Source organism: Apus apus, chromosome 4 (genome assembly GCF_020740795.1).
Source record: "Apus apus isolate bApuApu2 chromosome 4, bApuApu2.pri.cur, whole genome shotgun sequence".
Taxonomy (NCBI): Eukaryota; Metazoa; Chordata; class Aves; order Apodiformes; family Apodidae; genus Apus; species Apus apus.
The window spans coordinates 33,190,461-33,218,150 of record NC_067285.1 but is presented as its reverse complement, the minus strand read 5'-3'; the positions used below and the strand labels follow the sequence as shown (position 1 = coordinate 33,218,150).

Genomic DNA, 27,690 nt, shown 5'->3' with positions numbered 1-27,690 from the left:
CGCAGGGGGGTCCTCCCGCCGCCGGGGGGCGCCGTTGGGCGGCGGGGCCGGGCTGGGCGGGCCGGGAGCGGCGGAGGCGGCGGCTGCTCCGCGCCAGCCATGGGTGAGCGGTGCTGCGGGGCCGGGGGTGCCCGGTGCGGGGGGTGTGCGGGGGTTGCGGGGCTGGGGGCGGCGGCGGCGGCGGGGCTTGGCCTGCCGGGCTGCGGGTGTCTCTCCCTCCTTCTCTGCGGCCGGCGGATCTGGGCGCCAGGGGTGGCGGGTACCCGGGGCCGTGTGGCGGGGAGGCTGAAGGGGTTTTTGGAGGAAAAAAAACCCATTTTCTGGTACTTGCCGGGTGAGGCGGGGGGGGGCCGCGCTCAGCCTGTGGCCGGAGGTTCTGCGTCTTTGGGCTGGTCGTGGTTTGTTTGTGTTTTGTTGTGGTTTTTTTTTTTTTGCGCCGAATGCGGTTTTTTTTTGCGGTCGGGGTTTGGCGGCTCGTCCGGGCTGGGAGGTGGATCTTGTTCCTTGGGGTGAGCCTGGTGACATCAGGGCCACCCGCAAACAACCCCCTGCTGCTGTGGGGTGACAAGAGCCCTCCGGAGCCCTGGGCAGCTCCTGTTCCAGCGCACACGCCCGGCCCCTGAGCAGCCGCTGCTGGAGAACACGCTGTGCGAAAACCTAAATCCCCATCTTCTTGCAGAAGCAGCTGGAGACCGATAGGTCTGTTCAGGTGGACCGAGCTTTGAAATGGATCTAAAAATGCATTTCCGCTTCAAAATACCGGGCGAGAGGGTTGATCATTGAAAGGACAGTAGAGGTGGCAGCCTGCCCGGGGGAGGGGTCTGCTCCAAAAGTCAAAATGAGGTCACCTGAGAAAGGGGTTTGTAAGATGCCTTTGGGGAAGCAGGGTTAAATACGTGGCAAGGGAGAGCTGTCTGCCTGCAGTCTCAATTGAAAAAGGCTTTCTCTACAATAACTTTTGTATTCAGTACTGTCAAGAGCAAATTAAAAAAAAAAAAAAAAGTAGGAAGCCTGATGTAAACTTTCCCAACAGGAATGCTCCTGTAGTTGCAAGTCTCCATCTGTTCCAGACAAGGGTAGTGATGCTGCTCTTGGTACATCATCTCAGTATCACATAATGTCAGGGGCTGGAAGGGACCTCTGGAGATCATCCAGCCCAACCCCCCTGCCAGAGCAGGACCAAAAAATCTAGGGCAGATCACTCAGAAAGGCATCCAGACAGGCCTGGAAGGTCTCCAGAGAAGGAGACTCCACAGCCTCTCTGGGCAGCCTGTCCCAGGGCTCTGTCACCCTCACAGGAAAGAAGTTCTTCCTTGTGTTGAGTTGTAACTTCTTGTGCTCTAGTTTGCATTGCCCCTTGTCCTATCACAGGGCACAACTAAAAAGAGATTGGCCCTTTCTTCTTGACACCCACTCTTCAGATATTTGTGTACACTAATAAGTTCTCAGTCTTCTCCTCTCCAGACTAAACAGCCCCAGGTGTCTCAGCCTTTCCTCATCAGGCAGGTGTTCCAGTCCCTTAATCAACTTCCTAGTCTCCATTGGACTCTCTTTAAGTAAATCCTCGTCCCCCTAGAACTGGGGAGCCCAAAACTGTACACAGTATTCCAGATGTGGCCTGACTTAGTCAGAGTAGAGGTGGAGGAGAGTTATTTATTTAGTTATTAGAAAACTGAGATAGGTCACGTATTGTTACAGAGTATTTGGTGTTTGATGAGCAGTTACGAATACAGCAAATTCTAATTATAATCTATTATCTACTACCTAAACACTTGGCATGCAAGAAACGAGGCAAGTCATTTCATTGCTGTTTGAGGAAATGAGAAAATATCCATCTGTTATAGTGGTGTGTGTTTGTTTCAAATGTATACAGGTCTTTATGCTTTCTGGTGTGCAAAGAGATAAGGTCATATACCAGTTCTCAAATTTGCAAATGAAGGGGCTCACATTTTTTTTCAGACACAGATCTGAATAGATATTTTGACATCTCTGTCTCAGTATCTTGAAAAATATGATCTGTGGGTTTAAATTTTTTTTTTTTTCAAAATTTTTTAGATTTAATTGCAGAGAAGAGAAACAGTAAATAAAATATTTTTTCCTTCTTTCCAAGTTACTTTGATCATGGTGAATAAAGAGAGTTGTTTTGTCTCTGTTTCAGTTTGGCAAAATAGAGGGTGGCCTGAATGTTTTAACTGCTTCATTACTGATTAAAATAATTTAAGAATCTCCTGAAGCTCTGGTTTTAGTAGTAGGAGCTATGAGAAGAGCAACCTTCTCTCTTTTGTCAGATAAATATGATTCTTAAAAGCTATGGATTTTTTATTGACTAGATTTAATCCTCATGTGTGTTTTTGTATGTACATTTGTATCCTACACATGTTTACAAAAAACATGTTTAAGTTAAAGTAAGACCTTTAGTTCTTAAGCTTTCCTGTGTAGAAAATATTTTGTGGCTATATAGGAAACTTAAATTTCCGTGTGAAATATATAATATTTTCCTGAAACTGCACCTGGCTGAGAGTACGTACAGACTAAGAACGAAAGCATGTGTTCATGAAACTGTGAAATAAATACTACAGTGGAAAGTGATAATTTGTAAGTATGATGCCTGTCTTTGTAGGTAGACTGTAATACACCAAATAGATACTTATCATAGAATCATCCTGGCTGGAAGAGACCTTGAAGATCATCAAGTCCAACCATAACCTAAATCCCCCTACCATAACCTAATTACCTGTTCAGTGCTTAAATCATGTCACTAAGCACTATATCTGCATTTCTTTTAAACACTTCCAGGGATGGTGCCTCCACCACCTACCTGGGCAGCTTGTTCCACTGAATAGTAGGAATGCTGCTTTGAGATCCTGGTGAGGGTGCTCATTGCTGTTATGCAGGAGAGCTTTCGAGTGCAGCATTGATGTCTGAGGTAATTTCCAGTTACTGACTGCTGCTGAGGTTGTCAGCACAGTATCTGAGAACTGGCATGTGCAGCCTTGTCACTTCATTCATCTGTTAAAACCATGCAAAACCTGTAAGGGTGTTGTTTGAAGTGGATGCTTTCCATAGCACTTACTAAATTATTCCTTTGAATTTAGATGAAGTTTTCCTTTGAACAAGGGCGGCCGTAAAGCATTTTATTATTTTCTGTCTCTTCTAAAACTTGAACTGTAACATAGATTTTTTTTGTTCTTTATTGTCTTAGCTGTAAAGGACCCAACAGCTGTAGAAAGAGCAAATTTACTAAACATGGCTAAATTGAGTATCAAAGGACTCATTGAATCAGCTCTGAGCTTTGGCCGCACTCTGGATTCTGACTACCCACCTTTGCAGCAGTTCTTTGTTGTCATGGAGCACTGCCTGAAGCATGGCCTTAAAGGTGTAGTAATTGCTCTAGCTGCCTATTTCTCATCCCAAACATGCCCTTTTTCTTCCTTTCTTTCTTGAACCAGTTAAAATCAAAGTGTGTTAATGTTGCTTCAAGAAGCAAAGAAAATAGGAAAATTGTTACCTTTTATAATTGTGTTATTATTAATACTTCACAATATATATTTCCACATTTAGCAACTTTTTCTTCTGTATATCATTTGTTTTAAATGGTCCAGTGATTACTACAGCTGCATGTATCTATATGTGGCTTAGAGTTTCAGCTCGTCATACTTTATATGTAGTTATTTTGTTGTAGCACAGCAGTTTTATGTTCACAGCAAATTAATTTGGAACGTGGCTTTGGATGGATACTGGTGAACTGACCAGTGCTGGAGTTCTCTGTTATCTGGAAGTCTAGGCTCAGAACTTAACCTTTTTGTCACAAAGCCTATTTTGAAGGAAGCTACTCCAGTAATTTAAATGAGTTCAGTCACTTCATTTTTTTTTTCCAGTAAGAAAATCCTTTCTAAGTTACAATAAAACCATCTGGGGTCCTCTGGAACTTGTGGAGAAATTATATCCAGAAGCTGAGGAAATAGCAGCAAGTGTCAGAGATTTGCCTGGCCTTAAGTAAGTAGTATTGGTAAAATGCAGGAAATAAAGGACCAAAATAAAGGACCTGATTGGGAATCTACAGATGTTTCATTTGGCATTAATCAAGCCTTTGAACAGCTAGCACATGATACGGGGGAGACCACAGATGAATCGTGCTAGCTCTTCGTGTTCTGCACAAAACATCTAAAAAGGGAGTATTTTTATGTTCTGATGTTCCTGGGGAAACAGTTTTCTGAACGATGGGCAAAAACGGTGCAAAAAGGAGCATGTTGTGCATCACTCTGCAGTCTAGAACTGCAGCAAACATGAGTCTAGTCAACAAAAGCTGTATGAAGACAGAACGTAGCATACTGAAGAGGAAAGTAGTTGGCAGTTCTTCAGATTCTTGTGTGTAGTATCCTTCTCGAATGTAAATTAATGCTCCTCCCATTGGTCTGCTCTCTGCTGTTGTATTTAGCTTTATAATTGGCAGTACATTAAATTCCAAAAGGATTTGGTTACCTTGTGATTGGTATATGGCAGCATAAGGGATGTAATTTATAGCTTAATCTAAAGCATATAGATATATGAATTACCCTTTGCCAAGCATGGTTCTCTCTTTATCCTGACTTAGCATGTGGGTTTTGGTGTTGTTTTTTTTTGTTTGTGGGGTTTTTTTTTTTGCATTTATGTGCTTACCACTTCTAAGTGTGCAGGCTTTAGAAGAGGAGGATCTCAAGGTCCAGGTTTAATTTGTTGGATATTGCTAGTCACATACATTTTCATGTTTTTTTGAATTGTCTTTCAAAGATGCCACTGAGTTAGTAAACAAGTCTGTTTTCCAGGACCCCGCTGGGCCGTGCCCGGGCCTGGTTGCGGTTGGCGCTGATGCAGAAGAAGATGGCTGACTATCTGCGCTGCTTAATCCTCCAGAGGGATCTTCTCAGGTAGGCAATTGAGTAGATTTTGTTTATTGTTTTTTATTTTTTAGGGATTTAGTCTCCTGAAAGAAAAAAAACGAGGGTGTAGCTTCAGGCCCATGGGCTGATCTCTTCTAGTCGCAAGGGTCGAGGGGCCAAACGCGGCTGCCCCGTCGAGGCTGGGGGCCAGCTGGCAGCTCAAGAGGTATTTCCTCCCCATCATGGCCCTCTGCAGAGTGCTTGACTGCTCTTTTGTAGGCGAGGGTGATGAGGAAGGGTTCCCACTTCATTCCTCTGCCATGCAGGACATGGAAACCTCTGGAGAGGAGATGAATTCACCCCCACCATATGCATGGGTTTCCTTCTGAGCATGGAGGACAGTTGCCTTGAACTTTCCTTTCACAGTTCTAGAACTAGCATTGCTCTCTTCTGGTGTAACTTAGCCTTTCTGATGAGGTAGTTGAAGCACAAAGGGGAAAAAAGATGCTTGTCATCTTAATTTCAGTCCTATAACCTATACATATTTTAAAGACTTCTCTTGTATGCCTAGATAATGCTGGTATGTCAGGATGACGTAGCTGTTCAACAGCTATCAACTTTTCAATTTAAAGCAGTTTGTTTCATAGAGTCTGAAACTGTAGAAATTTACAAAAATTGAAGAGGAATTAAATTGGTATTCTGTTGTTCTTTTAAAAGCCTTTTTTTTAGCATTTCAGCCCTTTCCATTTCTCTCCATTTTTCATCTCTTACCCGTTTAATCTCCTGCTTGGCTTCTTTAATTTCAATCATGTGGTCGTTAGAGTCCAGACCTTTTTTTCACAAAAGGTAAATTATCTGCCATTCTTCTTTTTCATTCTATAGTGTTTCTTAACAACATAAGAACTGTCTGACTCAGTGTGGCCTAAGATCCACCTGTTGCAGGTTCTGGGTTTTTTTGAAAAGCAAAGTAAATCTTGCCCCTCTCCCCCAATTTTCCAGCCTTCCAGCAGCTTGTGGCTCACATTTCTGGAGCCAAAGATAGTATATTTGTTTTTAATAGTCTGTGAGACAAACCATGCACTTTTAATTTTGAAATATTTATGGGGTGAAAGTGTGGGCTGACCCAGTTTGTCTTTAAGGCTGTTGGAGCTAAGGCTAAAATCAGAGAAACAGTTCAGATTTAGATGTCATTTATTGTTAATTTATTGCACGTCAGGATACTGAATATACCAATAAGATGCAATTTTCTTCTGTAACAGTGAATTTTATGAGTATCATGCATTAATGATGGAGGAAGAAGGAGCAGTTATTGTTGGGCTATTGGTTGGGTTAAACGTGATAGATGCTAACCTGTGTGTGAAGGGAGAAGACCTAGATTCACAAGTAAGTCAATACAGGTAAACTCATGTACATGCAATCCGTAAGATTCTTATGTACCGTGAATTTTGTTACTATGGAGTTGTGACTTCTTAGAAATCTTGCTAGAGATTGTTTAGGGTGTGATCCAGCTCCTTGGATCAGTGGGGGCTGTTGCATTAACCTCAGTATCTGTTGGGTCAGACCTTTAGATGTTGATAATTGTCAGACAGCAGGGGCAAATGCTTTGTTGTCAAATGGATGCAATAGTAGTAATGCAGAATTCTTTCCTAAATCCTTTCCCTTTACAGAAGAAGAATAGTTCCATGTTCAGTTTATCCCATTTTGTTAGTTTATTGCTGTTCTGGAACATAATAAGAATATTTGAAGGACCTGACAGAAGAACTTGCTTTGCATAGTGTAATAAAATACCTCACAAGAGAGTCACTGCTTTCAATCCACAAAACAAGACTTAGAATTTCTTCCTCCTTTGCAGAGTGCTTTGACTTTGGACTTTGATCTTTTCTTGAGAAAATCTTGACTGATTCTTTTTAAAGGTAGATGAACAAGTATTTATAAATCAAGGTAGGCTGTGTTCAGCCCTGATTGGTTTTGTGCAGCTTCTTTCTGGAAAAAAATTGTAACAGTTTAAGTGATTTTCTACTGTATTTCAGCATCTGTTTGATGAAAAAGCAATTTCTATGGCAAAGAACGTAAACTGTAGGGTTAATTTGTCTTTGACTTTTTAATTCTATTTACTATCTAATATTTCAGGCACTGATCTTGTGCACCAGAAGATGTAATATTGAAAAGCCTGTAATTACAGAAAACTTTCCAATGTGCTTTTCTTAGTACTGAGAAATGTGTGTGCATGATCAAGCACAAAATCTATTGCTAGCTACACCTTTGTTATCTAGGTCACTTGGTGGCTTTGCTGTTTGAGGGGACATAAAACTTGATTTGAGAAGGTAGCAGTGGCTGTCCAGATGAGATTTTAGAGTAATTCTGTTTGTGAAAAGTAGTGTAAATAAGGCACTTTCTCAGAAAAGCCAGAAGCAGTGAGTTCTTTTGAGCAGAAAGAGAAACTGCTGAAGGATGAGGGAAGTCACATCCAGGAGCATAGTTTTGGGATGTTAGAAAAGCAGTGGTAACATGTGTGTATGCACACAGGGAGAATGAAAACAAAATAACTTTTATAGAGATAGCATTTTATTTTAAAATAGAAATAGCATTTTGCTTTAGTGAGCAAAGTATGTTTTTAAAAAAAGCTTTTTGAGGAGAGACTTTCTAGAAAAGATATGGAAAGAACAAGTAGAAGACTGTAGTAGGAAACTTGACAGGGGAGCAGTGTACAAACTAAGGAAATGGTAGGCTTAGAAAGTTAGTTGTATTCAAAAGCTGAAAGGAGCTCAAGAAGGAAGCAGTAGATCTGAGAAATAGAAATACTTCTGTGAAGAGGCTGCTAGAGACCCAAAAATAAAGGGTTTTGGTAAAGCAAATGTGGTTAAATACTTCTGTTAAGAGTTTAATCAATAGAGCTGGAAGCAGAACTCATGGTAATGTTAGTTATAATATTATGATTAAATTACAGTTGAAGAGAAAAGACATCAATTGGATTCAGATTTAGAAGATTTTTTTTTTTTTTAATGAATGCAGTTGAATTGGCACACCTGGGAGTGTGGAGAGGCAGCAGTATTTGGCAAGGAACAGTGAAAAGCTAAACGTGGGGGAAACATCAGTTTGGGAGAAGTGCTGTGGTAGGAAATCACATGAAACATTACAGACAAATCATCACAAGTCCACTCAATCAGTGATAGTGTTGCATAGCATCTGAAAATTCCCCAAATGAAAGTCTTCCTATACATTCTTGGCTAAGCTTAGTCAGAGGTAAAACATTTTTTCTTTGGATTTGGTACATGGAATGTTGCTAATTTTGTTCCAAGGCAACATAATTCTTAACAAATACGTGACACTACACTTAAAAAAAATGTTTAAAATGTTACAGGTCAGTTTCTTGAGATTCTCTCTGAAACTGGACCAATCTTAAAAAAGCTGATGTAACTGAGGTTCTAATATTGATGTAGATACAGGACTGTGAGTATCAACAGCAGTTACTTGTATGATAGGAAACTGTACATTTGCTTTCCTCTAGGTTGGGGTGATCGATTTCTCTATGTATTTGAAGAGTGATGATGAGATTGGGGGAAAGGAAAGGTACGTTGTCACCAAATACCTGAGATTTTGCATGTTAACTAATGATTTCTTGATTGGTGCCCTGTTCTTTTTACAAATAAGCCAGGTTTCCTAAAGGTGAACTCTTCTGATTTCACTGTCTTGAGCAAAGTGGGATGCTACGTTGTTTTCTATTGCTAGTTAGCTGGAAGAGTATTTGCGCTCTGAAGCAAGCCTCAGCATCATCACCTACTTCCTTTACCTGATGGAAAAAGAACCTGCTAACCTTTAAGCCCTCTACTTGGGATTTAGTCAGTGTTTCAAAGAATGGGAGATACAGCAGAGTAAATAAACATCCTTTTTCTTTTGAGACTGTAGATGTTCTTATGTTCCATGTAGAGAAATTGTTTGCAGTTAAATCATTGGGGTTTTTTCTCTCACACCGATGTCACAACATGTAAGTTACTGACTTTGTGATTGTGAGATGAAGTTTCTGCCTTTCTTTTTAAAAAACACGATTAAGATGTACATTTGCATATGATTGACATGTATATATATCATATTTTCAGCACACGGTTCACTACCTCATTTTGTTAAAGCTGATTTTATTATGTACTTGCTTTAGAAACGTACAGATTGCTGAAATTTTGGACCAAAAGAATTATGTGGAAGAACTGAACAGACAACTGAAGTAAGTATTACTTTGAAGTACACACATCAGTCCAGACTCAGGGGTAAAATGCCTCCAATTCCTTTTCTACCACAGCTTTGTTAGAGAGAACTTCAGAGAAAGGGGTGCAAATTGCTCATCTTTAGGCTGAGGATGTTAAGTTGGAAAGGATGCACTCTTCTGGGCAGACTGAGGAAGTCTCAGTTTTCATGCTTTTGTTTTTTACAGTCAGAACCTTTATTCTTCGAAGAAATGAAAACCAGGTCAAAACACATCAAGGTCCTCACAATTCATAACTTCACAGGAGTGAAAAGCTTGATCTGGATTTTAACTGCATTCTATTTAACAGTTTTCAAGAAGTACGATTGAGTGATTTTGGTGAATCCACACATTTTTTTTTCTTTGCCTGTCATAACATTCTAGTTTGTAGCCTAGAACCAAATCTGAACAGGTTCATTGCTTGGTGGAAACTACTTATACATTGTAGGTTTGACAGGACAGAACAGCTGAGTACTTCACGTGTGAGCGACCTGAAAACAAGTTAAGGAGGAGAAAGGAACTGTCACAGTTAGGACTAGTGGTGTTTGTGTGGTGATAGCTGTTACTATTCAGGTGAGCCCCTGGGTATTGAGTATGTTCTTGTACACTGGTTTATGCACGGACTTACTGGCAAACCAGTTATTCAACAGCTCTCCTGTTTAATATCAGGTCAGCTGTTCCTTCCTAAAATACATTGATTTCCTTGCCTTGCCATCCTTAATGAACTGGTAGTTTCTGAGGGCACCACAGGAGAAATATGTGGAAAAGTAAACAGCGTTGCAGATGGTTTTGGTTTTTGTTAGTTATTTTTTTCCTATGCGTGAAGTGTAGCCTAAAATATGTTCTTATAGCATAAATGGGCAGTCAGGTAATGGAGAAGGCCTGGATATAGTTGGATATTATTAAAAAACAGAGTAATAAAAGGGAGTAAAATTCTGATGAGACTTAGAAATGAAGTCAAGAAGCATCAAGAAGGAGGTTGCCTGAGGACAAAGCTCAAAAAATGTGGAGAAGCAAATAAATTTGTAAAAGAGATGGATTTTGGAGGAAGAGAACCTGGAGAAGGGTTTTGCTATATGGGGAAAAAACCCCAACTAGTTCGTAAACTGTCTTTTAAGGGGACTCATTTGTTTGGTTACTATATAGTTGTGAGGGAAAATGAAAGGGAGAATATACATAAAGTGATACCCAGCCAGGAGTTTGGCTGACAGGGATGGCACTGGGAGTGCAAAAGGGGTGTATAAGTGTTCAGCAAAAGAAACTTACTTTCCAAGATCTAGGAGAACCTCAAATAATGGGAGCAGACCTTTGAGGCTTAACCATTAACCATTGTACCTTGCATTAAAGCTTTTGAGCTTGGTTGAATGAGTTTTGATGTGATTTTGAATGATGTGTTTTTCTTTTTCTCTTTCAGTAGCACAGTTAGCAGTCTACATGCAAGAGTTGATTCACTAGAGAAATCAAACACCAAACTGATTGAAGAGGTATAATTACTTAATTTCAGTAATATATAACAGATATGATTTACTCTCAAATGTACTGTTTTTCTAAGCATGCTTGCATGATTTTAATCTATATAAGTTCTGTATAAGATGTTCAGATACCTTTATTTGGGCCTGAAGAGGAGGGGCAGTAGCTGCAGGGATCTGAAGTCAGCTTTCCAAGGTAGCTTGCAGCATCAGTGCATGCATTCTGAAGAACATTGTCATTTCCCACTTTGGACCAAACCAGAAGAGAAGCCTTTCTTCCTGCCAGCTGTCAGCCTGATTTTGTGCAGATGAGTAGTCCATAATGCAAGACACCAGAATCACAGAATCAGAGTTCTACAAAGAAAGTAGTTCACCAAGCAATTTTTGTTACTCTTCTCAGCATTAGTTAAAAGATTGTTTTTTGCTTATTTATCATATACTTATATATTTTTTCAGACTTTTATAGCTCTGGTTTTATATAGATATCCTATATATTCAGTTATCCTTGATGCTTGACTAGGTTCCAATATATTTAGCTTTATAAGAGAGAGCACATTTTTTTTTAATCAGAGCTACTTGAGAAACAGTTAATGAAGTGGAAAATTGAAATGTCTGAATTCAGCTGATGAAGGGATAGCTAGTTCACTCTGGGTGTTAAGGAACCAGACAGAGGGGAAAACATTTATTCTGAGAGTTAATTCTCTGAGTGTTCTGGTTCCTTTACAAGCCTTCAGCCCCTCTGCCCCCCTGTTTTGATCAGCTGGCTTGTAATTCTGACATTAAGGTATATCCTGTAGTGCCAAGCTGTAATGCTTTCTATTTTGTAAATATGTTTTCTTCTTATCTGGGAGAATTTTCCTAATGTAAATTGTTCCATATTATCATATTAAGATGTCCAAAAAAGAAGAAAAGTGGATAAATGTTAATCCAAATGGAAAAAAAAAGATTTTGGATGAGGAAAGGGAGTTGAGGATCTTGAAGTCATAATGAAGCAATGAAAAGAAATCATATTTTTGACTAGATATACAGTAATAAACCATCTTGAGCACACGTGCTGTTGTATAATGAAAGTGACTCTCTGCTAAACCCAGGAGCTTTAGGTTTTCTTTAAAAACAGTTAAACCTCTCTTGGGTGGACTGTGAGAACAGAGCAGACAATGTCTTGGAATTGCATTCATTGGAAGAGTTTTTCTTTATTTCCACTCACAAAAGTAATCACACTGCTTTTTGTTTTTGTTTTTGTTTTTTTTCAGTTGGCGATAGCCAAAAACAATATAATTAAACTTCAGGAAGAAAACCATCAATTAAGGAGTGAAAATACTCTTATTTTAATGAAAACACAGCATCATCTAGAGGTATGTGATTTTGCCATATTTAACGTAGCAGTGTCATGTGGTTCATTGTAATTTGAATGTTCCTGCATTGCAACTTGAAGTCACCTGTAGCTGGGCCAAACCTGAAACAACTTTTATTAGGGAAGAGTACCTGTCAGATCTGAGGAACTTCATAATCACATAAATATATAGAAATTACAGGACACTTGGTTGTTTTATAAACATATGCAATTTTTTGTATCATTTTTCCTCAGTTCCATTTTTTCTTCCCTTCTTTTTTTAAAAAGTAAACTGTAAGCATGATCTAAGAGCATTTAAGGCACTATTACCTGAAGATTGTGTCAAACTAGTGTGTGTTTGACTTGGCAAGCTGTCTGTTCTGACTGTCTCAGTATGTTAAATGTCATTGGAGTAATTGTAGATAGAACTCCTGAACTCTTTTTTAAAAGTGTGCTTTGTAGCTCCTTGTGTAACTTCTGTATGTGTTGTACAGATCATTGATAAAAGCACAGGTCAAGCAGGTGTTTGGGTTGCTCAGTGCTGAAAGAGTTGTGTATTAGAGTGCCTTCCTGAAGGAGGCACTGTATTGCAGTGCAGATATTTATTTTGCTAGATTTACTCAATCCTCATTATCAAACTGATGCCCACGTAGCAGAAGCAGCTCTTTGCCTGTTGGTGCTGTGCTTGGAGGATGTATTTGTAAGTTGCTGGGTTTTGTTCCCCACAAGTGTTTAAATTTATGCTACTGACTGCTAAGCTTGTGCTGGAGGAAGGTAAATTATTTATATGTTTGTAGGCAACTAAAGTGGATGTTGAAGCAGAACTGCAGACATACAAGCACTCCAGGCAGGGCCTGGATGAAATGTACAACGAAGCCCGCAGGCAGCTTCGGGAAGAGTCACAACTTCGACAAGTAAGTGTTCTTTGCTGGGATCACACAGCATTTCTAGAAAGGACTGTGCTTGAGAAGTGTCAGTACATAAATATTTCTAGTTTTGCTTTTGAGGTGCTGCCTTTAGTCACCTTTTTCTCTAACCACCTGTAATAAAAAGGAGAGAGCCATCAGTGCTCCCGTAACAATGTTGCTAAAGCATAGTAAAGAACGTACGTTTTCTTTGGTAAATTTTCAGGTAAGCTGTTAGCAATACTGGGTGCTCTGGATGCATGGTAAACCTTTCTTGTGACAACAGGTATCTTTTAGCTTTCTTTTTCTAATTAATGCTTGGGCAGCTCGTTATGCCACACTGGCAGGGTCATTTCTTATAAAGCGAGTTGTCTTTTCACCAAGTTAAAAAAGGCATCTGTCACAAGGTTCATGAGTGTCATGCTTATGTAGTGGATAATTTGCAAAGAGGGGCAGAGTTTCATCACTTCAGGTGATGCTGCAGCTCTCTTGAAATTACCTTTTGTCTTTTTCAAAACAGAGATGAAATGCTGCATGATTATTTCAGGATTCTGTGTTGCATTGTGTTTTACAGGATATGGAGAATGAATTAGTGGTTCAAGTTAGTATGAAACATGAGATAGAGCTTGCCATGAAGTTGCTGGAGAAGGACATCCATGAGAAGCAGGATACCCTCATAGGCCTTCGACAGCAGCTTGATGAAGTTAAAGCAATTAACATGGAAATGTATCAAAAGCTGCAGGTAAAGGAGCACTTTAACAGCTGTCAAACTGCTGAAACAACTTAGACTGGGGTGAGAGAGATGCATTACCACGTTGTTTAGTTAAATGCTGCCATTTCCTTAATTTTTGGTTTCTTCCCACTTCTTAGATCAGTTTGTTGTTTTAGAACATTACTGATGCAAGCATGTTTTCACACAAAGCAGTTCTTAAGGCAGTCCCTTGCTGTTAGTGGGCTTATAGAGGAAAAAGGCATGAGAATAAGACCATGGTCTAATAACATACTGTGGGGAACAGAATAATAAGCTATCTAGTGATAATTACACTTTTTGGCCTGTGTTGTATAAAAACACAAGAGAATTTAGGCACTTAGGTGAGTCAAACAGGAGATCTGAACTTCCAAAGGAAGGAAAAGCATTTGGAAGACAAGATTGGGGGGGGTTTGTTTTGAGGGTGTTGGTTGGTTGGTTTTTAAATAATCTGAGAACAAATTAAGAAAATCTTTCACAGTGCAGTGCTTTTTTTGGGAGACTATGGATCTCAGAAATCAAACATGCAGGTAACAAATGACCAAACAGCGAATGCAACTTTCATTTATGGAAGAAATTATCAAAACCAGCCCAAGAAACCACTCAAATCTGTGTCAGAATGAGGGGGAAAATTAGGATGCTGCATAGAGATAATTGTGATGATAGACCAAGGGTGCTGCTTTTCCATCTGCAACCATGAGGGAACTGGACCAGTGGAAGAAAAATATAAATAGAACTGGCAATAAAAATCAGAAGAGAATGTTCTTCACTGTGTTAGAATCTGTGGGGTTTTGTTTTTTTTTTAAAGCTGTACTTCTGGGGACTGTGGGTAACACATTAATTGATGAACACATTAATTCAAGACATTCAGACCCACTTTGTGGGCAGAGGACAGCAGTTTAGCCCTGCCCTGATCTCTGCTGTTGAGGAACCAGTTGGTAGTGTTGATCAGTGTAACAAGGGCTACTTTAAAAGACGATCAGTGAATTTAGGTTGACTTGCAACATTATTAACCAAGAAAGGAAACCAAAATGAAAAATGTACACTTAGTAAATAGCATCTGCATTTGCAAACTACAAGACTACAGATTTGCTAGGCAGAAAGTTTTAAGCACCGTCAGCTACATTTTTTAGACAGGGATGTTTACAAAGAATCAAAACCTGAAGCCAACTTACACATTTTTCTCTTCAGATATTGAACGAAAAAACCCCACCCCTTGAGATAACAATAAAATGTGTACCTACTTCAGTGTTAACCTTCTTTGTAATACAGGTTTCTGAAGATGCTATGAAAGAAAAAAATGAAATAATTGGTCGGTTAGAGGATAAGACCAATCAAATTCATGCAACTATGAAACAACTAGAACAAAGGTACAGGCCTGTCTTTGGTTTTCCTATTTTCATTTTCCATCCCCTTACATTTTACTGCATTCCTGCACACTTGCCAATGAAATGTAACTTTCAACAAGTAAATTTTAAAAGAAGCTTTCTGAAAATTGTAGTGCATTACAATTTTATATACATATATTTGGTTAGCAAATACACTTACTTTAAATATAAAAATAATCTTTAATTTTTCTTCCTCCACCTTCTTTCCTCTGGTCCTATGTTTTTGTGCTGATACCAAAAGTTTTTTCAGCTGTTTAAAAATTCTGATTCATTGTTACCTCTTTCCTCCCCCCCCCCACCTGAATGAAATGCAGTAGAAACCAAAGCATTAATCTTGTTTATAATTAAGCATGTGCTTAATATGAACATTTAATGCCTTCATGGGTCTCTGCTGCATTTGCTGAAGCTCTTCAGGTGGTTGTCTGTTGCTTTTGCAGTACCATTAATTTCAATGACATCATGAGTTTTTACACTGGAAAGTTGAAAAGTGAAAGACAAAGATTCCAGTTCATGAATTTACATTATGGTATCAGACTGCATGCATTACATAGTATTAAAATGTGATTCATATGTTTTAATTTAGTGGCCTACATGCAACACTAATCTTTTAAATTGTAAAATATGACATATCCATAAGCCCTGTCATGTTGATGTTTGACATGTCTTCTTTTTTTTTCTTTCCATTTAAATCTGATTATGAAAAACATGGTTATGTATTTAAAAAAAAAACAAACATGAATATTCTTTTATTGACATCCTTTTCCCCTCTTTTTTCTTTTTCTTTTTATCCTTTATCCCAATTTTTGTTTTTTACTATTTTGCTGCCTCCATCTGTCTGTGATTTTTGTCCACTCCATTCATGAAGTGACAAAGATCTGTTAACTCAAACTAGGACTATTGCAATGTCATTCGTCAAGTGTGCCAGCAGTGAAGCTCAGCACCAGTATAAACTTGTCAAAGATATATCATTCTGAAAGCTCCTCTGGACCTGCTGTGTTTAAATAGTTACTGACAAAATACACCTTAAGACTGTTGAAATGGCATATTTTCAATAGAAAGTGGTATTTAGAAACCCTCCACTGTAGCAAAGGGCAGCTGGGTTCAGTTTTGTTTTCTGAAAGCATCATCTCTGAGCTCACTTTTACCCCCTTAAAAAAACAAGTTAAAAAAAGTAAATTATTGCACTACTATTAAGCAAATGTAAGCTAGTTTTCTAATGCTATTTAATCACTTAAGTGTCAAACAAAATGTATTTTAAAGTCAGCTATCTGTACATTTTTATTACATTTGTTTCTGATCTAGTGATTTTTCCTATTCTTTATGGTACTAACAGATTTTAAAAGTAGCCCTTCTGACTAATATTTCCCTTTCCCCAGATTATTTTTTTTCACTTTTAAGCTGTATTTATCCCAAAAGCGTGCTCTCTGTTGGGTTTTTTGGTTGTAACTAGCACTGTTTTAAACAGCATGACAGGAGTCTGGGGAAGGGGCTTGAGTGCTCTGTTAGAACAGTATGTTTAAGAAAGGAGGGTGGTGTCAGCATATGTGCAGTGGCAGAATTGCAGGGTTTGGGGATAAAACAGCTAAAGCACAATTCCATTTTGCTGATGTGATGTGGGGTAAGATATTTTCACAGGATTAAAATGTGTTTGGAGCCTGGATGTGGATGGAGCTGCAGACAGGGAGAGCAGCACAGCCCGGAAAATTTTGTAGCTGTGACTCCTGCCTAGAACAGCTGCACCCTGGCAGCTAGAGTGGAAGCTGTAGTAAGAAATAGGGTCTGCATTCAGGGCCCAGATCCTGAACTTGTCTGACTTGTTTGTCAGCTAAAGATCTTGCCTGTCTGTGCCTGTGTCTAGGCAGTAATCATAACCTGTGCTTTTGTCCAACCCCTTTCCCCTCCCTCCTCCCAGCATCAGGCACTCTTTACAATTCATGTTTCTGCTTTGAGTTGCTGCTTGCCTGCACTGCAGAAATCAGATTTTGGTGCTAAAGTTTTCAGTGGCTTCATTCAGCTTTTTCTGCCCAGGGAATTGACCCTGCTTTTCCCAGCATTCTTCTTTCCATATGTATTTTTTACCCTCTGTGCACGCCCATTGCAAATGTGATTGAGAGCATTCTTAAAGCAAGTGGGTATAGCTGAATGAGATAGTATACACTTTATAGGGTAGTTTAGTTCTAGACACGTTTCACTTCTTTACTGGCAGCTTTTGGAAACTCCTGCCAGTGCAGCTTGATCAGCAGAAGCACGAAGTGCTGTGACAAATTGAAGTAGATATTGCTGACTTCCTGTTTGTTTTTTTTAGCTGACACTGGGAGTTGTGAGTCACTCACTCTGCATTCAGGTAGCTGCTGGGAGGTGAGAAATCAAGCACAGAGAGGGTATCACAGATTTCTCCCACCACTTACCTGAGAGGTCCTTGAAACCCTTTTGTTGAGCATGATGCAGCAGGTGGGGACATTCAGTGGTATCTCACAGGCCCTTTTATTCTCCTGCCTTTTCGTTAAGACAGGTGTAGGCATGATACAAGTTCCATTGTAGTACCTTGACTTCTGTTACATTACATCCATTTTTTTTGGATTGAAGAGGTGACCAAGCAGAGAGGAACCATAGTTAATTACTGGATTCCAAGGGGTGGTGCTAGCTGAGGCAGGAACAAACCCCTGTCATTCAGAAAGGAAAGATTAAGTAAATAAAAAACCCCCTACCTCTCATTTCTTGATCAGTCAGTTTTATTTGTTTTGTCTATAGTATGGGAGTCATTTAAACCAGTGTAAGAATGCATTATTTTTAATACAGATGGTTTAATAATATGATGTAGCTGAGGTAGTTCTATAAATGTAGTGGGACCTGAGAGGGTGTTTTGTCTTGTATTAGGGTAGTTAAGGTTTTTTTGCTGTCTGATTGCAGTGCTCTGTATTCAGCCTTATGCCTGCGTGGTTTCGAGCTGCTTTTGCACAACACATGCTCTGCCCTGTCTTAATGAGTGATGAGTACAAGCCTAGTAATTTTACAGGATTTATTTGGAGGGAAAAAAAATAAAAAGCTTCCAAAAGTAACACGTGAACATAAGCTAGAAAGAAAAAGCATTAAGGTATATGCTTCAAGTCTAAAATATGTATCATCATGCTTTGGCATCTGTTATTCATAAGCATAAAATAAACCAGTGATTACTTCCAGTGATTACTCTCTTACTGTATGAAAAAACAGGAGCTACTTCTCTAGGCATTGTATGGATTTCTCGTTTGAGTTTGTGAGTTTCCCCCAAACTTTGTTTTTATTTAGAAATGTTTCTATTTCCCCATTTTTCTTTTATTTGTCTTCTTCACCCTCTACACCCTAGTTCTAGCTTCAGTTTTACCCAAAGTTGATTTGAATTACACCAGATTGCAGCAAGCACAGAAGGCTCAAATGGAGGCTGAGGCCGAGGATGAGAAACTTAATCAGGAATATGTGGATAAGTCTGAAAGTCTGCAGAAAGAATTCTCCCAGAAGGAGAAACAGCTGTAAGTAAATCTTTCCTGTTTGAAAAAATATGCAGCAGTAAACACTCTACATTGCAATGTGTCCTGTGTCTTAATGCAGGCTGGTTGTTAAGTGGTTTTGAACAGAATGTAAATACTGAAGATCCTCGTGTTAGGTACTTGGCAAAGTGGAAGAAAATAGAAAGTTAAGCTACCTTTGGGTGCTTCTAAAATGCTGTGCAGCTTGAACGGAGGGGGAAGAACAGCATTATTCTTTGTCTAAAAGTCCCAGCTTAATTCATGAGAAAATGATCAGAAGTGGGGGAAGGTACACAGTACATACAGTAGTAGTCTTAATACACACTTAGGAAAGCCCACAAGTATGTAGTAGTACAAACTTAACCAGAAATGACATAAGAATAGTTTGATTGATCAGGCTTATGGATAAGGTAGGTGTGATTTAACTTACCACTGGGCAGGAAATAAATAATAAAAAAAAATCCACTGGAATCATAAACATTAAAAAGTAATATAAAAGCCAACCCTCTACCCTTTCTTCTAAATCCTTCAGTACTGATTTAAATAAATATGTAATGTAATGTAATGTAAAAAGCTCCCTGTAAGGGCAGATGTTTTCCCTGTTTAGGAAAATAGCAAATTATTTAAGACAGTTCACAACAAACAGGATTGGGGCTTAAAAATTAGTGATTTCCGATCCAATTATTACCCCACCCTGCCTCTCTCAGAACTCTGAATGTTAATAAACTTGTTTAACTCTCATGACAAGTGTTCACTTTACTACCACAGTCATCTTTGCAGATTTTGGCAAAAGAGCAGTTCAGACCCCAGCCTTAGAGTTCTGCAATTCTGAAACTTCTGATCTTTCCCAGCCAGATGCTGAGGTAGTGTCCCAAAATGTAAGTCTTCCCTTTAAAAGTGGTTTTGGTTTTAAAACAGGAAAATTAATGTGGATACAGGTTTTCCATCAGAAAACCTTGCATGACTGCTTTTAGATTTTTTTTTCCTGTTTTACTGCATTGGCACAATTTAGATCACAGAATCATAGAATCACAGAATGGTTTGGGTTGGAACGGGCCTTAAAGATCATCTGGGTCCAACCCCCCTGCATGGACAGGGACACCTCGCGCTAGATCTGGAAGGCTGAGCAGTGTGCTTCCATCCTTTGGTTTCTCCATAACTTTCTGAAGACCAACTCTTCCATGAAACCGAGGGTGGAACTCCAGCTAGAGTGGGTCTTCTATCAGAGTAGCCCTAATTCCTGTAACTGGACTCCAGTTAAATGAATAGAGTTTGGATCCCTCTTGATGTTGAACCTCAGCTATGCAGAAAGCTCAATAAAAACAGTAATTAAAAGTCCTTCCTCCTTTATTTTTAATTCTGTTCAATCTGCCATAAGCCTTTGTCTAAAATAGAAGATTCACATCTGAGGTATAATATGAAATAACTTCTGTGAGCACCAGAGGTACATGCAACCATTGTCTGCATCACCAGTGGCAGTGGGGTTGGTTGGCTGGTTTGTTTGATTTTAGAAACAAGGTGAATGGGGCTTTGCCTGATACATGTTTTAAAAATACTTTAGAGTGTTGTGGTTAATCTTCTTTTAGCTCATTTATTACAAAGGTCAGCGCTTCAAAATGGTGCCATATTTTTGCCCTTTAACTACACTTCTTTTTGAAAGCATTTTCTAAGTTGTCAGTGTTTTATTTATCACACCATTGCCTTAAAGAGGATGATATTGATACCTTAGTTCTGAAAACGTGTAAGTTGATAATCAATTTATTATGATAATAGTATATTGCACCAAGAAATAAACTTGGTTTTGTTTTTTTGAAAGTTATACTCGTGTGCACAGTGACTTGTTTGTTTTGCATATTCTAGGCTTCAGCTGGAAACAGATTTGAAGATAGAAAAAGAGTGGCGACAAACCTTAGAAGATGATCTTCAAAAGGAAAAGGAAACTGTGTCTCATCTGAGACTAGAGACCCAAGGAATAATTAACCTTAAAAAAGTAAATTCTGCAGTAAAACTTGACTAGTAATTAAAAGAATTACTGAACAGCGAATTATTAATCTAGGCACGGTATTTTTTTAGGAATTTCTGCAAATAAATAAGAAGGATTAGACTAATGTGTTCTCACAAATGCATAGAGAAAAAAAAATAGGCTTTTTTACCACCCGTTTAGGCCTCAGGTCAGAACTTAGTGCTTCAAATAAGGAAAACTGAAATCCTTGTTTTCCTTTCTTAGTTGTATTGAAAACTCAGTCTTCTCATTGTAGGCCAGAAGGTGCTTCAGCATCTCTCTGGCTTGGTGCACGTGGCTAGATGATGTTGTTGATCTCTGCAATCAGTAATTTTTATTTTCTTCCTGGAGAGGACTGCAGAAGCAAAAATGCTGTATCTTTTGGGATCTAAGAGAATTTAATCCTGTGTTGTTACTATTCAGTTTGGATTTGGGAGTCTTAATAGAGAATGTGGTGAACCGTTCACTTGGCTTTCTCAGTAAGATCAATTTTGGATAGTAGTGATCTAGGCAGTAGGCAAATACAATTTTGGGAATAATTGGGGTTTTTTTGCTGTTTTGTTTTAAGGAGTTCCTTAAACTTCAGGAAAAAAACAAGCAACTGAAAAGCATATGTCAAGACCAAGAAGGTGCTCTCCAGGATCTGGCATCCAAGCTGAGCGAGTAATTTCGTTATTCATCATCATTATTATTTTTGTCATATGAACTTCAATTGAGCAAAATAGTAAGATGGTGAATTATACTGTGTACAACAATATTACCTGGCCAGTTCTTGAAAATAAGTAAATCTACTTTGGCCAGGTAGTGCTCTGAATGGCAAATCTTAGTGTGAAGAGACCTGAGGCAATTAGGAGTTGTTTTGTGTTGAAAAGAGTTGGCCAGTTTCCATGTTGTGGCATTCCCAAAGAAGGATCCCAAGTAGAAGATAGCAGCCCTGGCTCCAGCAGGACTGTGCTTACCTTTTTGTGAGGATGCATGTTCAGAGATTCCTTGCTTGGAAGAGATGAAGATTCCCTGTATGACAGACAGGCTGTTGCCAAGTCTGTTGAGGATGTAAGAGATTGCTTTATGGAAACCCCTTCAGACTGCAGTGAGCAGTAGGCTCTCAGCACAGCTCTTGTTATTGTTATCTCTTGTTCAAGATTCATTTTATCATCTCTGTCTTTTCAGTAGCTTTGCCATGGACTTCCATGCCCTATAGAATAACTTAGTGTATAGACTGTGACTCAGTTCTGAGAGGGCTGGCACTGGATGGCTGTGGTGGGGAGGCTGGTTTCCCCACAAGGACATAAAGTCATCTTGTGTAAGTCCAATTAAATTCTGGTTTTGGACCAATGCTGTGTGCTGGCTTTGGGTGTTTGCACAGAGCTATGCTGCTACAAATCTCTCTTACCACATAACCCCAAGCAGATTTACAGCCATTCAAAGGATCCTGAGCTCTCTGGAGAGAGGTCTTTGCAGAGTGCTTAGTACAGCAGGGTGTGATGCTGATTGCATCTCCTGGATGCTGCTGTGATGTAAAATACTAACTAAAAGTCCAGAGTACTTTGCGTATGATTTTTGAATTACCTACAACTTTTCAAGTTGTTAGACCATAACTGACAACATATGTTTGAAATAGCATTGTCTTATTTTTTAGATCAAAGCTGAAAATAGAAGATATAAAAGAAGCGAACAAAGCGCTGCAGGTCAGTAGTATTTGGAGGAAAGAGAAACCTTTTAAAATTTATTTTGCTGTTCCCTTTGAAATACTTTGGTAAGCAGGAGAAGACTTCTGTCCAACAGCAACTAATCAGAAGAGTCATTGCATGACTTCCTCCAGTGAGAGAGAACCACAGGCTCCCTGTAACCTCAGGGGGAAAAAGATACCCATTTGCTTTTGATTTTTCTTGTTAGGTGTTCAGCTGTGCATTTGGGTGCTTCTCTTGTAGTGGTGCACCCACTGATCTGAAACGATGTACTAATGCTGAGTGGTCCAAAAATATTTGATCATCATAGTAATTAAGAAAAACTTGTAGCACCAAAGCTGGTAACGTGTGATCTGTAAAGGTGAGAGGGTTGGAACTTTCTTAGAGTGATGGGGGGAGCCCTTCAGAGCCCAGCTTGTGTCTGCACATGTTCAATCACATCTTATGTCACCTTGCCTGTTATTTCACTCCAAGTAAAGGTCATAGAATCTAGTTGTGTGAAATGGTTTTGTTGAGCTGATTCCTGGCTGTATTAATTGGTTTAGGCAATGGGAAATGAGCAGTTTTTGACACTGTCCTGTTTTTTTTGCTCACCTGTGTTTTGGGGATTGTTCCTATGTGATGGACAGGGAAATAGGATTCACCTCTGAGACTTGAATGCTTTTCTGCTTCTCCCAACTCAGCCATTGACCAGCTTTACTACTCCAAGCATGTTCTCTTGACACCTATTCCTGCTCTGTCTTTTCTCATAAGGTTTTGCAGTGTTTTGGAGCAGACTTGTACTGCTTTAGAGTGTCTTTGTGACATTATACTGGTCTCGGGGTGTTAAGCAATTCAGGCAGTAGATGTACTGCTATTGATTTGTCTTGCCTCCTGGAACCCAAAGTGTAACTTCATCAGATACATACAGTTATGATAATTTTTTTCTCCAGGGCCAGGTTTGGTTGAAGGACAAAGAGGCCACACATTGCAAGTTATGTGAGAAGGAATTTTCTCTTTCCAAAAGGAAGGTAAAACTGTAATGAAATTTCTTCCAACCCGTTGACATGTATTATGAGAAAAACATGAATTATCTTAGCAGTGCAGCATGAAATGTCAGGGCTCAGATGAATGCATGGTTATTTTTGAGATGTCTTTCTCTTTCTTTGCCATGTACAGTGCAGCTGGGCCCCAATTTCAAAATAAATCCTGCCTTTTGGTGGAGTGCCACACAGTTCTCAGCCTACTTTGTGGTGTTATCACCTCCAGTGCTTGTCAGCTCCGGCACTGTTAAAATTTGATACCTGGCAGTCTTGTTATGGCATTTTTTAATACCTTAGACTAAGAAATTAGGAGCTTATTGTCATTTTAAAGTAAAACATGATGTTGATTTCCATGCTTTATTAATGGGTGCAGAAATTTTTCTTTTCTTTTTTGTTAAATCTCAATTAGCTGACTGACAGAATCATCTAATCTCTTGAAAGTCATTGCCTATATTTTTATGTAGCAGACTGTGTTCTTAATCCAGGGATTGAACGAAATTTGCAAAGCATATATACATATATATATAATATATAAACTGTCCTAGACAGACCATCTGTCTATTATTGGATCACGGATTGGGATTTAGATGATTTATCTTTTGAAAACTCATTGCATGCTCAGACCAAAGAAGTGGCAGGCATAATTTCAGGCTGCTCTGTGTATGTTGTGTATTGCTATCCAATTACCCAAGTATATTTTCATTGTAAACTTTTCCCCCCCCCCCCCCCTTTTACCCCCTCTTCTCCCCATTATTCAGCATCATTGTAGAAACTGTGGTGAGATCTTCTGTAATGCCTGTTCTGACAATGAACTGCCTCTGCCTTCTTCACCAAAGCCTGTTCGGGTCTGTGATTCCTGCCATGCAATACTTATACAGAGGTGCTCTTCTAATGTGCCATAAGATTATTTTCCAAGAGATTGATTACCTCTTGGTAGTTAGCTAATCCTGGTAAAACAAAACAAAACCAACTAAAGAATGTACAGCACTATTTCCTGAATTTCAGGTAAGCAGTCTAGAGTTGTGTTTTCAGGGTACTGTGGAGGAGTTGTTTGCTTCCTGTTGTAACAGAGAACATGGGACCCAAAGACAGAAAATGCACATATTAAAAATACAGGTAACAATGTGACTCTAACAAATGGCTGAGAAGCTCTTTTGGAGGAAGCAGGGCAGTTTATAGAGGAGACTCAGTGTTAATGTGTATTTGGTGAGTATCTTAGTTATTATGAGGATCTTGAAACACTTACCTGCTTTTACAGGCTAGTCTGCAACAAGCCCACCCTAATTCTGCTGCAGAATGTACCTGTGACACGCTGCCGTGAAGTCAAACTATGTGGTAGCTAGTTTTAAATTATCTTTTTAAAAAGTCATGCAATTAATGCAGTGGTCCAGTAAGTTATTGCCAAATCCTGTATTTGTTTACTTCCCCATAATGATCAAGATTTGATATGTCCAAGAACACTGCAGTGACAGCTCTGTTCTTTGTAGTCACAGGTGCCAAGGGGTTTTGTCAGACAGGTAACAAACTGCCTGTAGGCACTGAACGTGGGAAGGTGCCTTTTGCTTATTGTTTTTTTAAATTAACAATTAATTTGATGTACCCGTTTTTCCATCAGAAGAGAGATGTGAATCTGCTGCCAAGAAACACTGGGATTAAGTACTGGGAACCATGTCCTGCTGCACTGCTTGTGTGGGACTGGCGGGTTCTTCCTTTCTTTGCCATCATCTTTCTCAGACTTTCAGAGTTTCTTCCCACACCACTTCTGAATACACCTAGGTCTGACCACTCCTCAACGCTGATACTCTTGTGATCACTTCTGCTGGAATGTAAATCCTTATCCTTCCTGTAGGTAAACACATCCTAAATTGTCCTCCCTTCCACGTTGCCACACCAGAACCACTCTGCCCTCTTCCCTTCAGCTGCTCTTGGTGGGGTCCTGCTGTGGAATCCCCAAGCTCTGCTCAGCACTGACAAGCCACTAGCAGAATTATTGGCCTGGTAGTTCCTTCAGCCACAGGCTAGGACTGTTCTTCATTAACAGAAGGGAGGCTTTGAAACAGGTCTTTTAATTGTTCTTGCACTTTGTTTAGCTTAGCTTCTGAGGATAGGCATTGAGGTGATACTCTAAAAGCAAACAGCTGTTCTTTTTAACCTCAGTGTAGTTGCTTATGTAGCTTTTGTAAAGAAAATGTTTTTTAAATTACCTGATGTAACTTTTTGTAAAATACAAAACAAATACTTGTAAATCTGTAAATAGCTTTTTTTTGAAGAAATAAATTTAATTGATCTGCAACTTACCTGTGGGGAAAATGTCACTTTATTTAAATTTATCATTTGGAGTATTTTGTTATCAATAGCATGCAAGTTGCTTAGAAAGACTTGGCAAGTGTTGGAGAGTAAGGATCTACCTTGCTAATGATCACAGCAAACCCAGTGCTGCTCAGGTGCCTCCTGAAAGCAATCTGAGAGTGTTTTCAGGGGGACTTTGTGTGGGGCAGGTGTGGAGGGGGCAGGGTTTGATCTAGGGTGTAGATGATGCTCATTTGTACTACTTTTAAGACTTTTCAAAAAAAATGCTAATGAAGAAAATTAATTTTAGCATAGGCAGTCTTTTAAAATAAGAATATACAGATGCAATAAATTACATTTCTTTTAAGTTGCAACATTCTTTTCTTCACTGTGCTGCCCTTTTTGCATAGGATGTCACTGAAGTAGTGGGCAATTACTGCAATTCAAGTAAAACATCAACAAAATGGTGAATACTGGATGTTCTGTGTGGGTTTATTTCATTTAGCATCAAACTATGTACCTGACCTGTTTTTAGGTGTTCTCTGGACCACACGATTATTAATCCTGTACCTTTGTCTTTGTACAACTTTGTGTACAGTGATTAAATCTCCCTCACTGACTAGGCCTTCTTCATGGGTTTTCTTCTCAAAAACCAATTTAAACACTGCTGAATGCTGCTCTTGTTACAGGGTGAAGTGTCAAAGGCGGAAAGGATTCACTGCCCAGTAGAGTGGAGTGTCACTCATCAGGACTCAATTCAGTGCACCTTGTGATTGGTTTATACACAATAGCTCAAAGCAGAACTCCCATCCTGCTCCCAGAAGGTGAGTCTTAAGCAGGGGGCAGTGCTCCTGCTGGTGAAATGGATGGCAAAGTATACCTGAGTGAGGAAAGGGCAGAGCCGAGTCTGACAGGTGTCTGGTGACAGCAAAGATAGGCTTCTGTTAGCTGTGGTGTCCTCTGCCTCACTGTGAGGTGTTTTCCTGCAACTGGACCTCATCCTCACCTTCACCGTCCTGGTTTTACAACACACAAGCCTACAGATTAAGATCCCACTGTTTTTTAAGAGCATGAAGTTATAATGAAGCCCTGCAAAATCACCTATCATTTCAAGTCATCTTCCCTCCCCTTCCTATCCAAAAAGATACCAGCCCTTGGAAAGCTTCCTATGCCAATTACCCTTTCAGTTATTACTTCCAGTCACTTTGACACAAGGACACAACTCTAGTGAAATAAACTCCATCCGCCTCTCCCACAGTAAGACATTTATTACATTTATAACACAGTACTAGCAAAACAGGTGACAGACTTGCAATACCCAAGATCACATTTGACATTTTAAGGGAGGCATTGAGGACAAAGCAAGTAATTTGGGAGATCACACTAGCTCAGAATACCTTTTTTTTCATTACACATCAGGTATGTTGTCTTCAAACAATAGTTTCTTACATATCTTACATGTCACAAATGCACAAAAAAAGTGTTTGGGTTGTGTGTTAACAAGTATTTGGTTTAAATATCTTGAGATACTTTGCTTCTAATGAGCTCATTTATATAATGACTTGTCAGATTTTGAACAAATACAGATAAATAAGCTCTGTGCAGAAAAAGAAGGCTGAGTATTTAATACAGTAATTTCATGAAGTGTAACTTATCTCCAAATTCCCCTCTTCCCAAAAATCAGTGTTTGTGAAAAAAATACTACATAGCTAGCTTCAAATTAACTAGTACTTGACCTATTTCATGTTAGCTAAAAGCCATAGTAATGTTTTAGTTTGCAAGTTACACCTTTGAAACGCAGTATCTATAGAGTTCTACAGCAAAGCAGGGAAAGGAAGTGGCTTGGTGGTGTGGAGGCACAGAACCTGGGCACCACTTGGTGCTGGGGTTGTGCATTTGAAGGTGATGGCAGACTCTGGCAGAACAAGGAAGAAAGCTGGAACAATGACTTTTAGCCTCCACAGCTTTAGGCTGTCTTGGAGCTATTACACACAACTTATCAAAAGGGTTTAGGAAAGATCATTACCAAATGAACTCATCTATTTATCTACCTTTTTCCCCTTAAACAAGTGAATTTTTCAAACTCACTCACTACACCAAGATTACATAGAACTGAATCAGTGTTCATAGGAGTTACAGTACAACCACCTTTATTGAACCATAGTACAACATCTTAAACCGACTGTAGTCTTGAATATGTAATACATCCTTAGGAGTAACTAGTATAAAAAGTATCAACATCAGTGG

The 27,690-nt window shown here is 39.3% G+C and overlaps 1 protein-coding gene across 7 annotated transcripts; it reads left to right on the top strand.

Annotated features, from left to right (window-relative positions):
- Positions 1–67: 67 nt before the first annotated feature.
- Positions 68–25,451, top strand: RUFY2 (RUN and FYVE domain containing 2). 7 transcript variants are annotated; one of them, XR_007889406.1, is made up of 18 exons: positions 68–103; positions 3,203–3,376; positions 3,879–3,996; positions 4,806–4,907; positions 6,119–6,242; positions 8,368–8,429; positions 9,013–9,078; positions 10,511–10,580; positions 11,819–11,920; positions 12,696–12,812; positions 13,378–13,545; positions 14,824–14,921; positions 18,326–18,445; positions 20,303–20,432; positions 21,013–21,107; positions 21,615–21,747; positions 22,084–22,132; positions 23,065–23,092. XR_007889406.1 is itself a non-coding variant. In XM_051618524.1 (18 exons), exons 1-18 carry the CDS (start codon positions 100–102, stop codon positions 24,054–24,056), a joined length of 1,818 nt encoding a protein of 605 aa, XP_051474484.1. In that variant the 5' UTR covers positions 68–99; the 3' UTR covers positions 24,057–25,451. The 7 variants fall into 7 exon arrangements, 6 of the variants coding, with proteins under 6 accessions (XP_051474484.1, XP_051474483.1, XP_051474486.1 ...); XM_051618524.1 differs by lacking the exon at positions 21,615–21,747 and adding an exon at positions 23,913–25,451 and having other exon boundaries at positions 10,514–10,580; positions 23,065–23,142; XM_051618523.1 differs by lacking the exon at positions 21,615–21,747 and adding an exon at positions 23,913–25,451 and having other exon boundaries at positions 23,065–23,142.
- The last annotated feature ends 2,239 nt before the right edge of the window (positions 25,452–27,690 follow it).

What these genes read in the sequence shown, in the direction of transcription:
- RUFY2 (XM_051618523.1), top strand. An exon ending in GAGAAGACCTAGATTCACAA is followed by an intron (nt 6,243 to 8,367) that starts GTAAGTCAATAC and finishes GCTTTCCTCTAG; the next exon opens with GTTGGGGTGATCGATTTCTC. An exon ending in CTGGCATCCAAGCTGAGCGA is followed by an intron (nt 21,108 to 22,083) that starts GTAATTTCGTTA and finishes CTTATTTTTTAG; the next exon opens with ATCAAAGCTGAAAATAGAAG.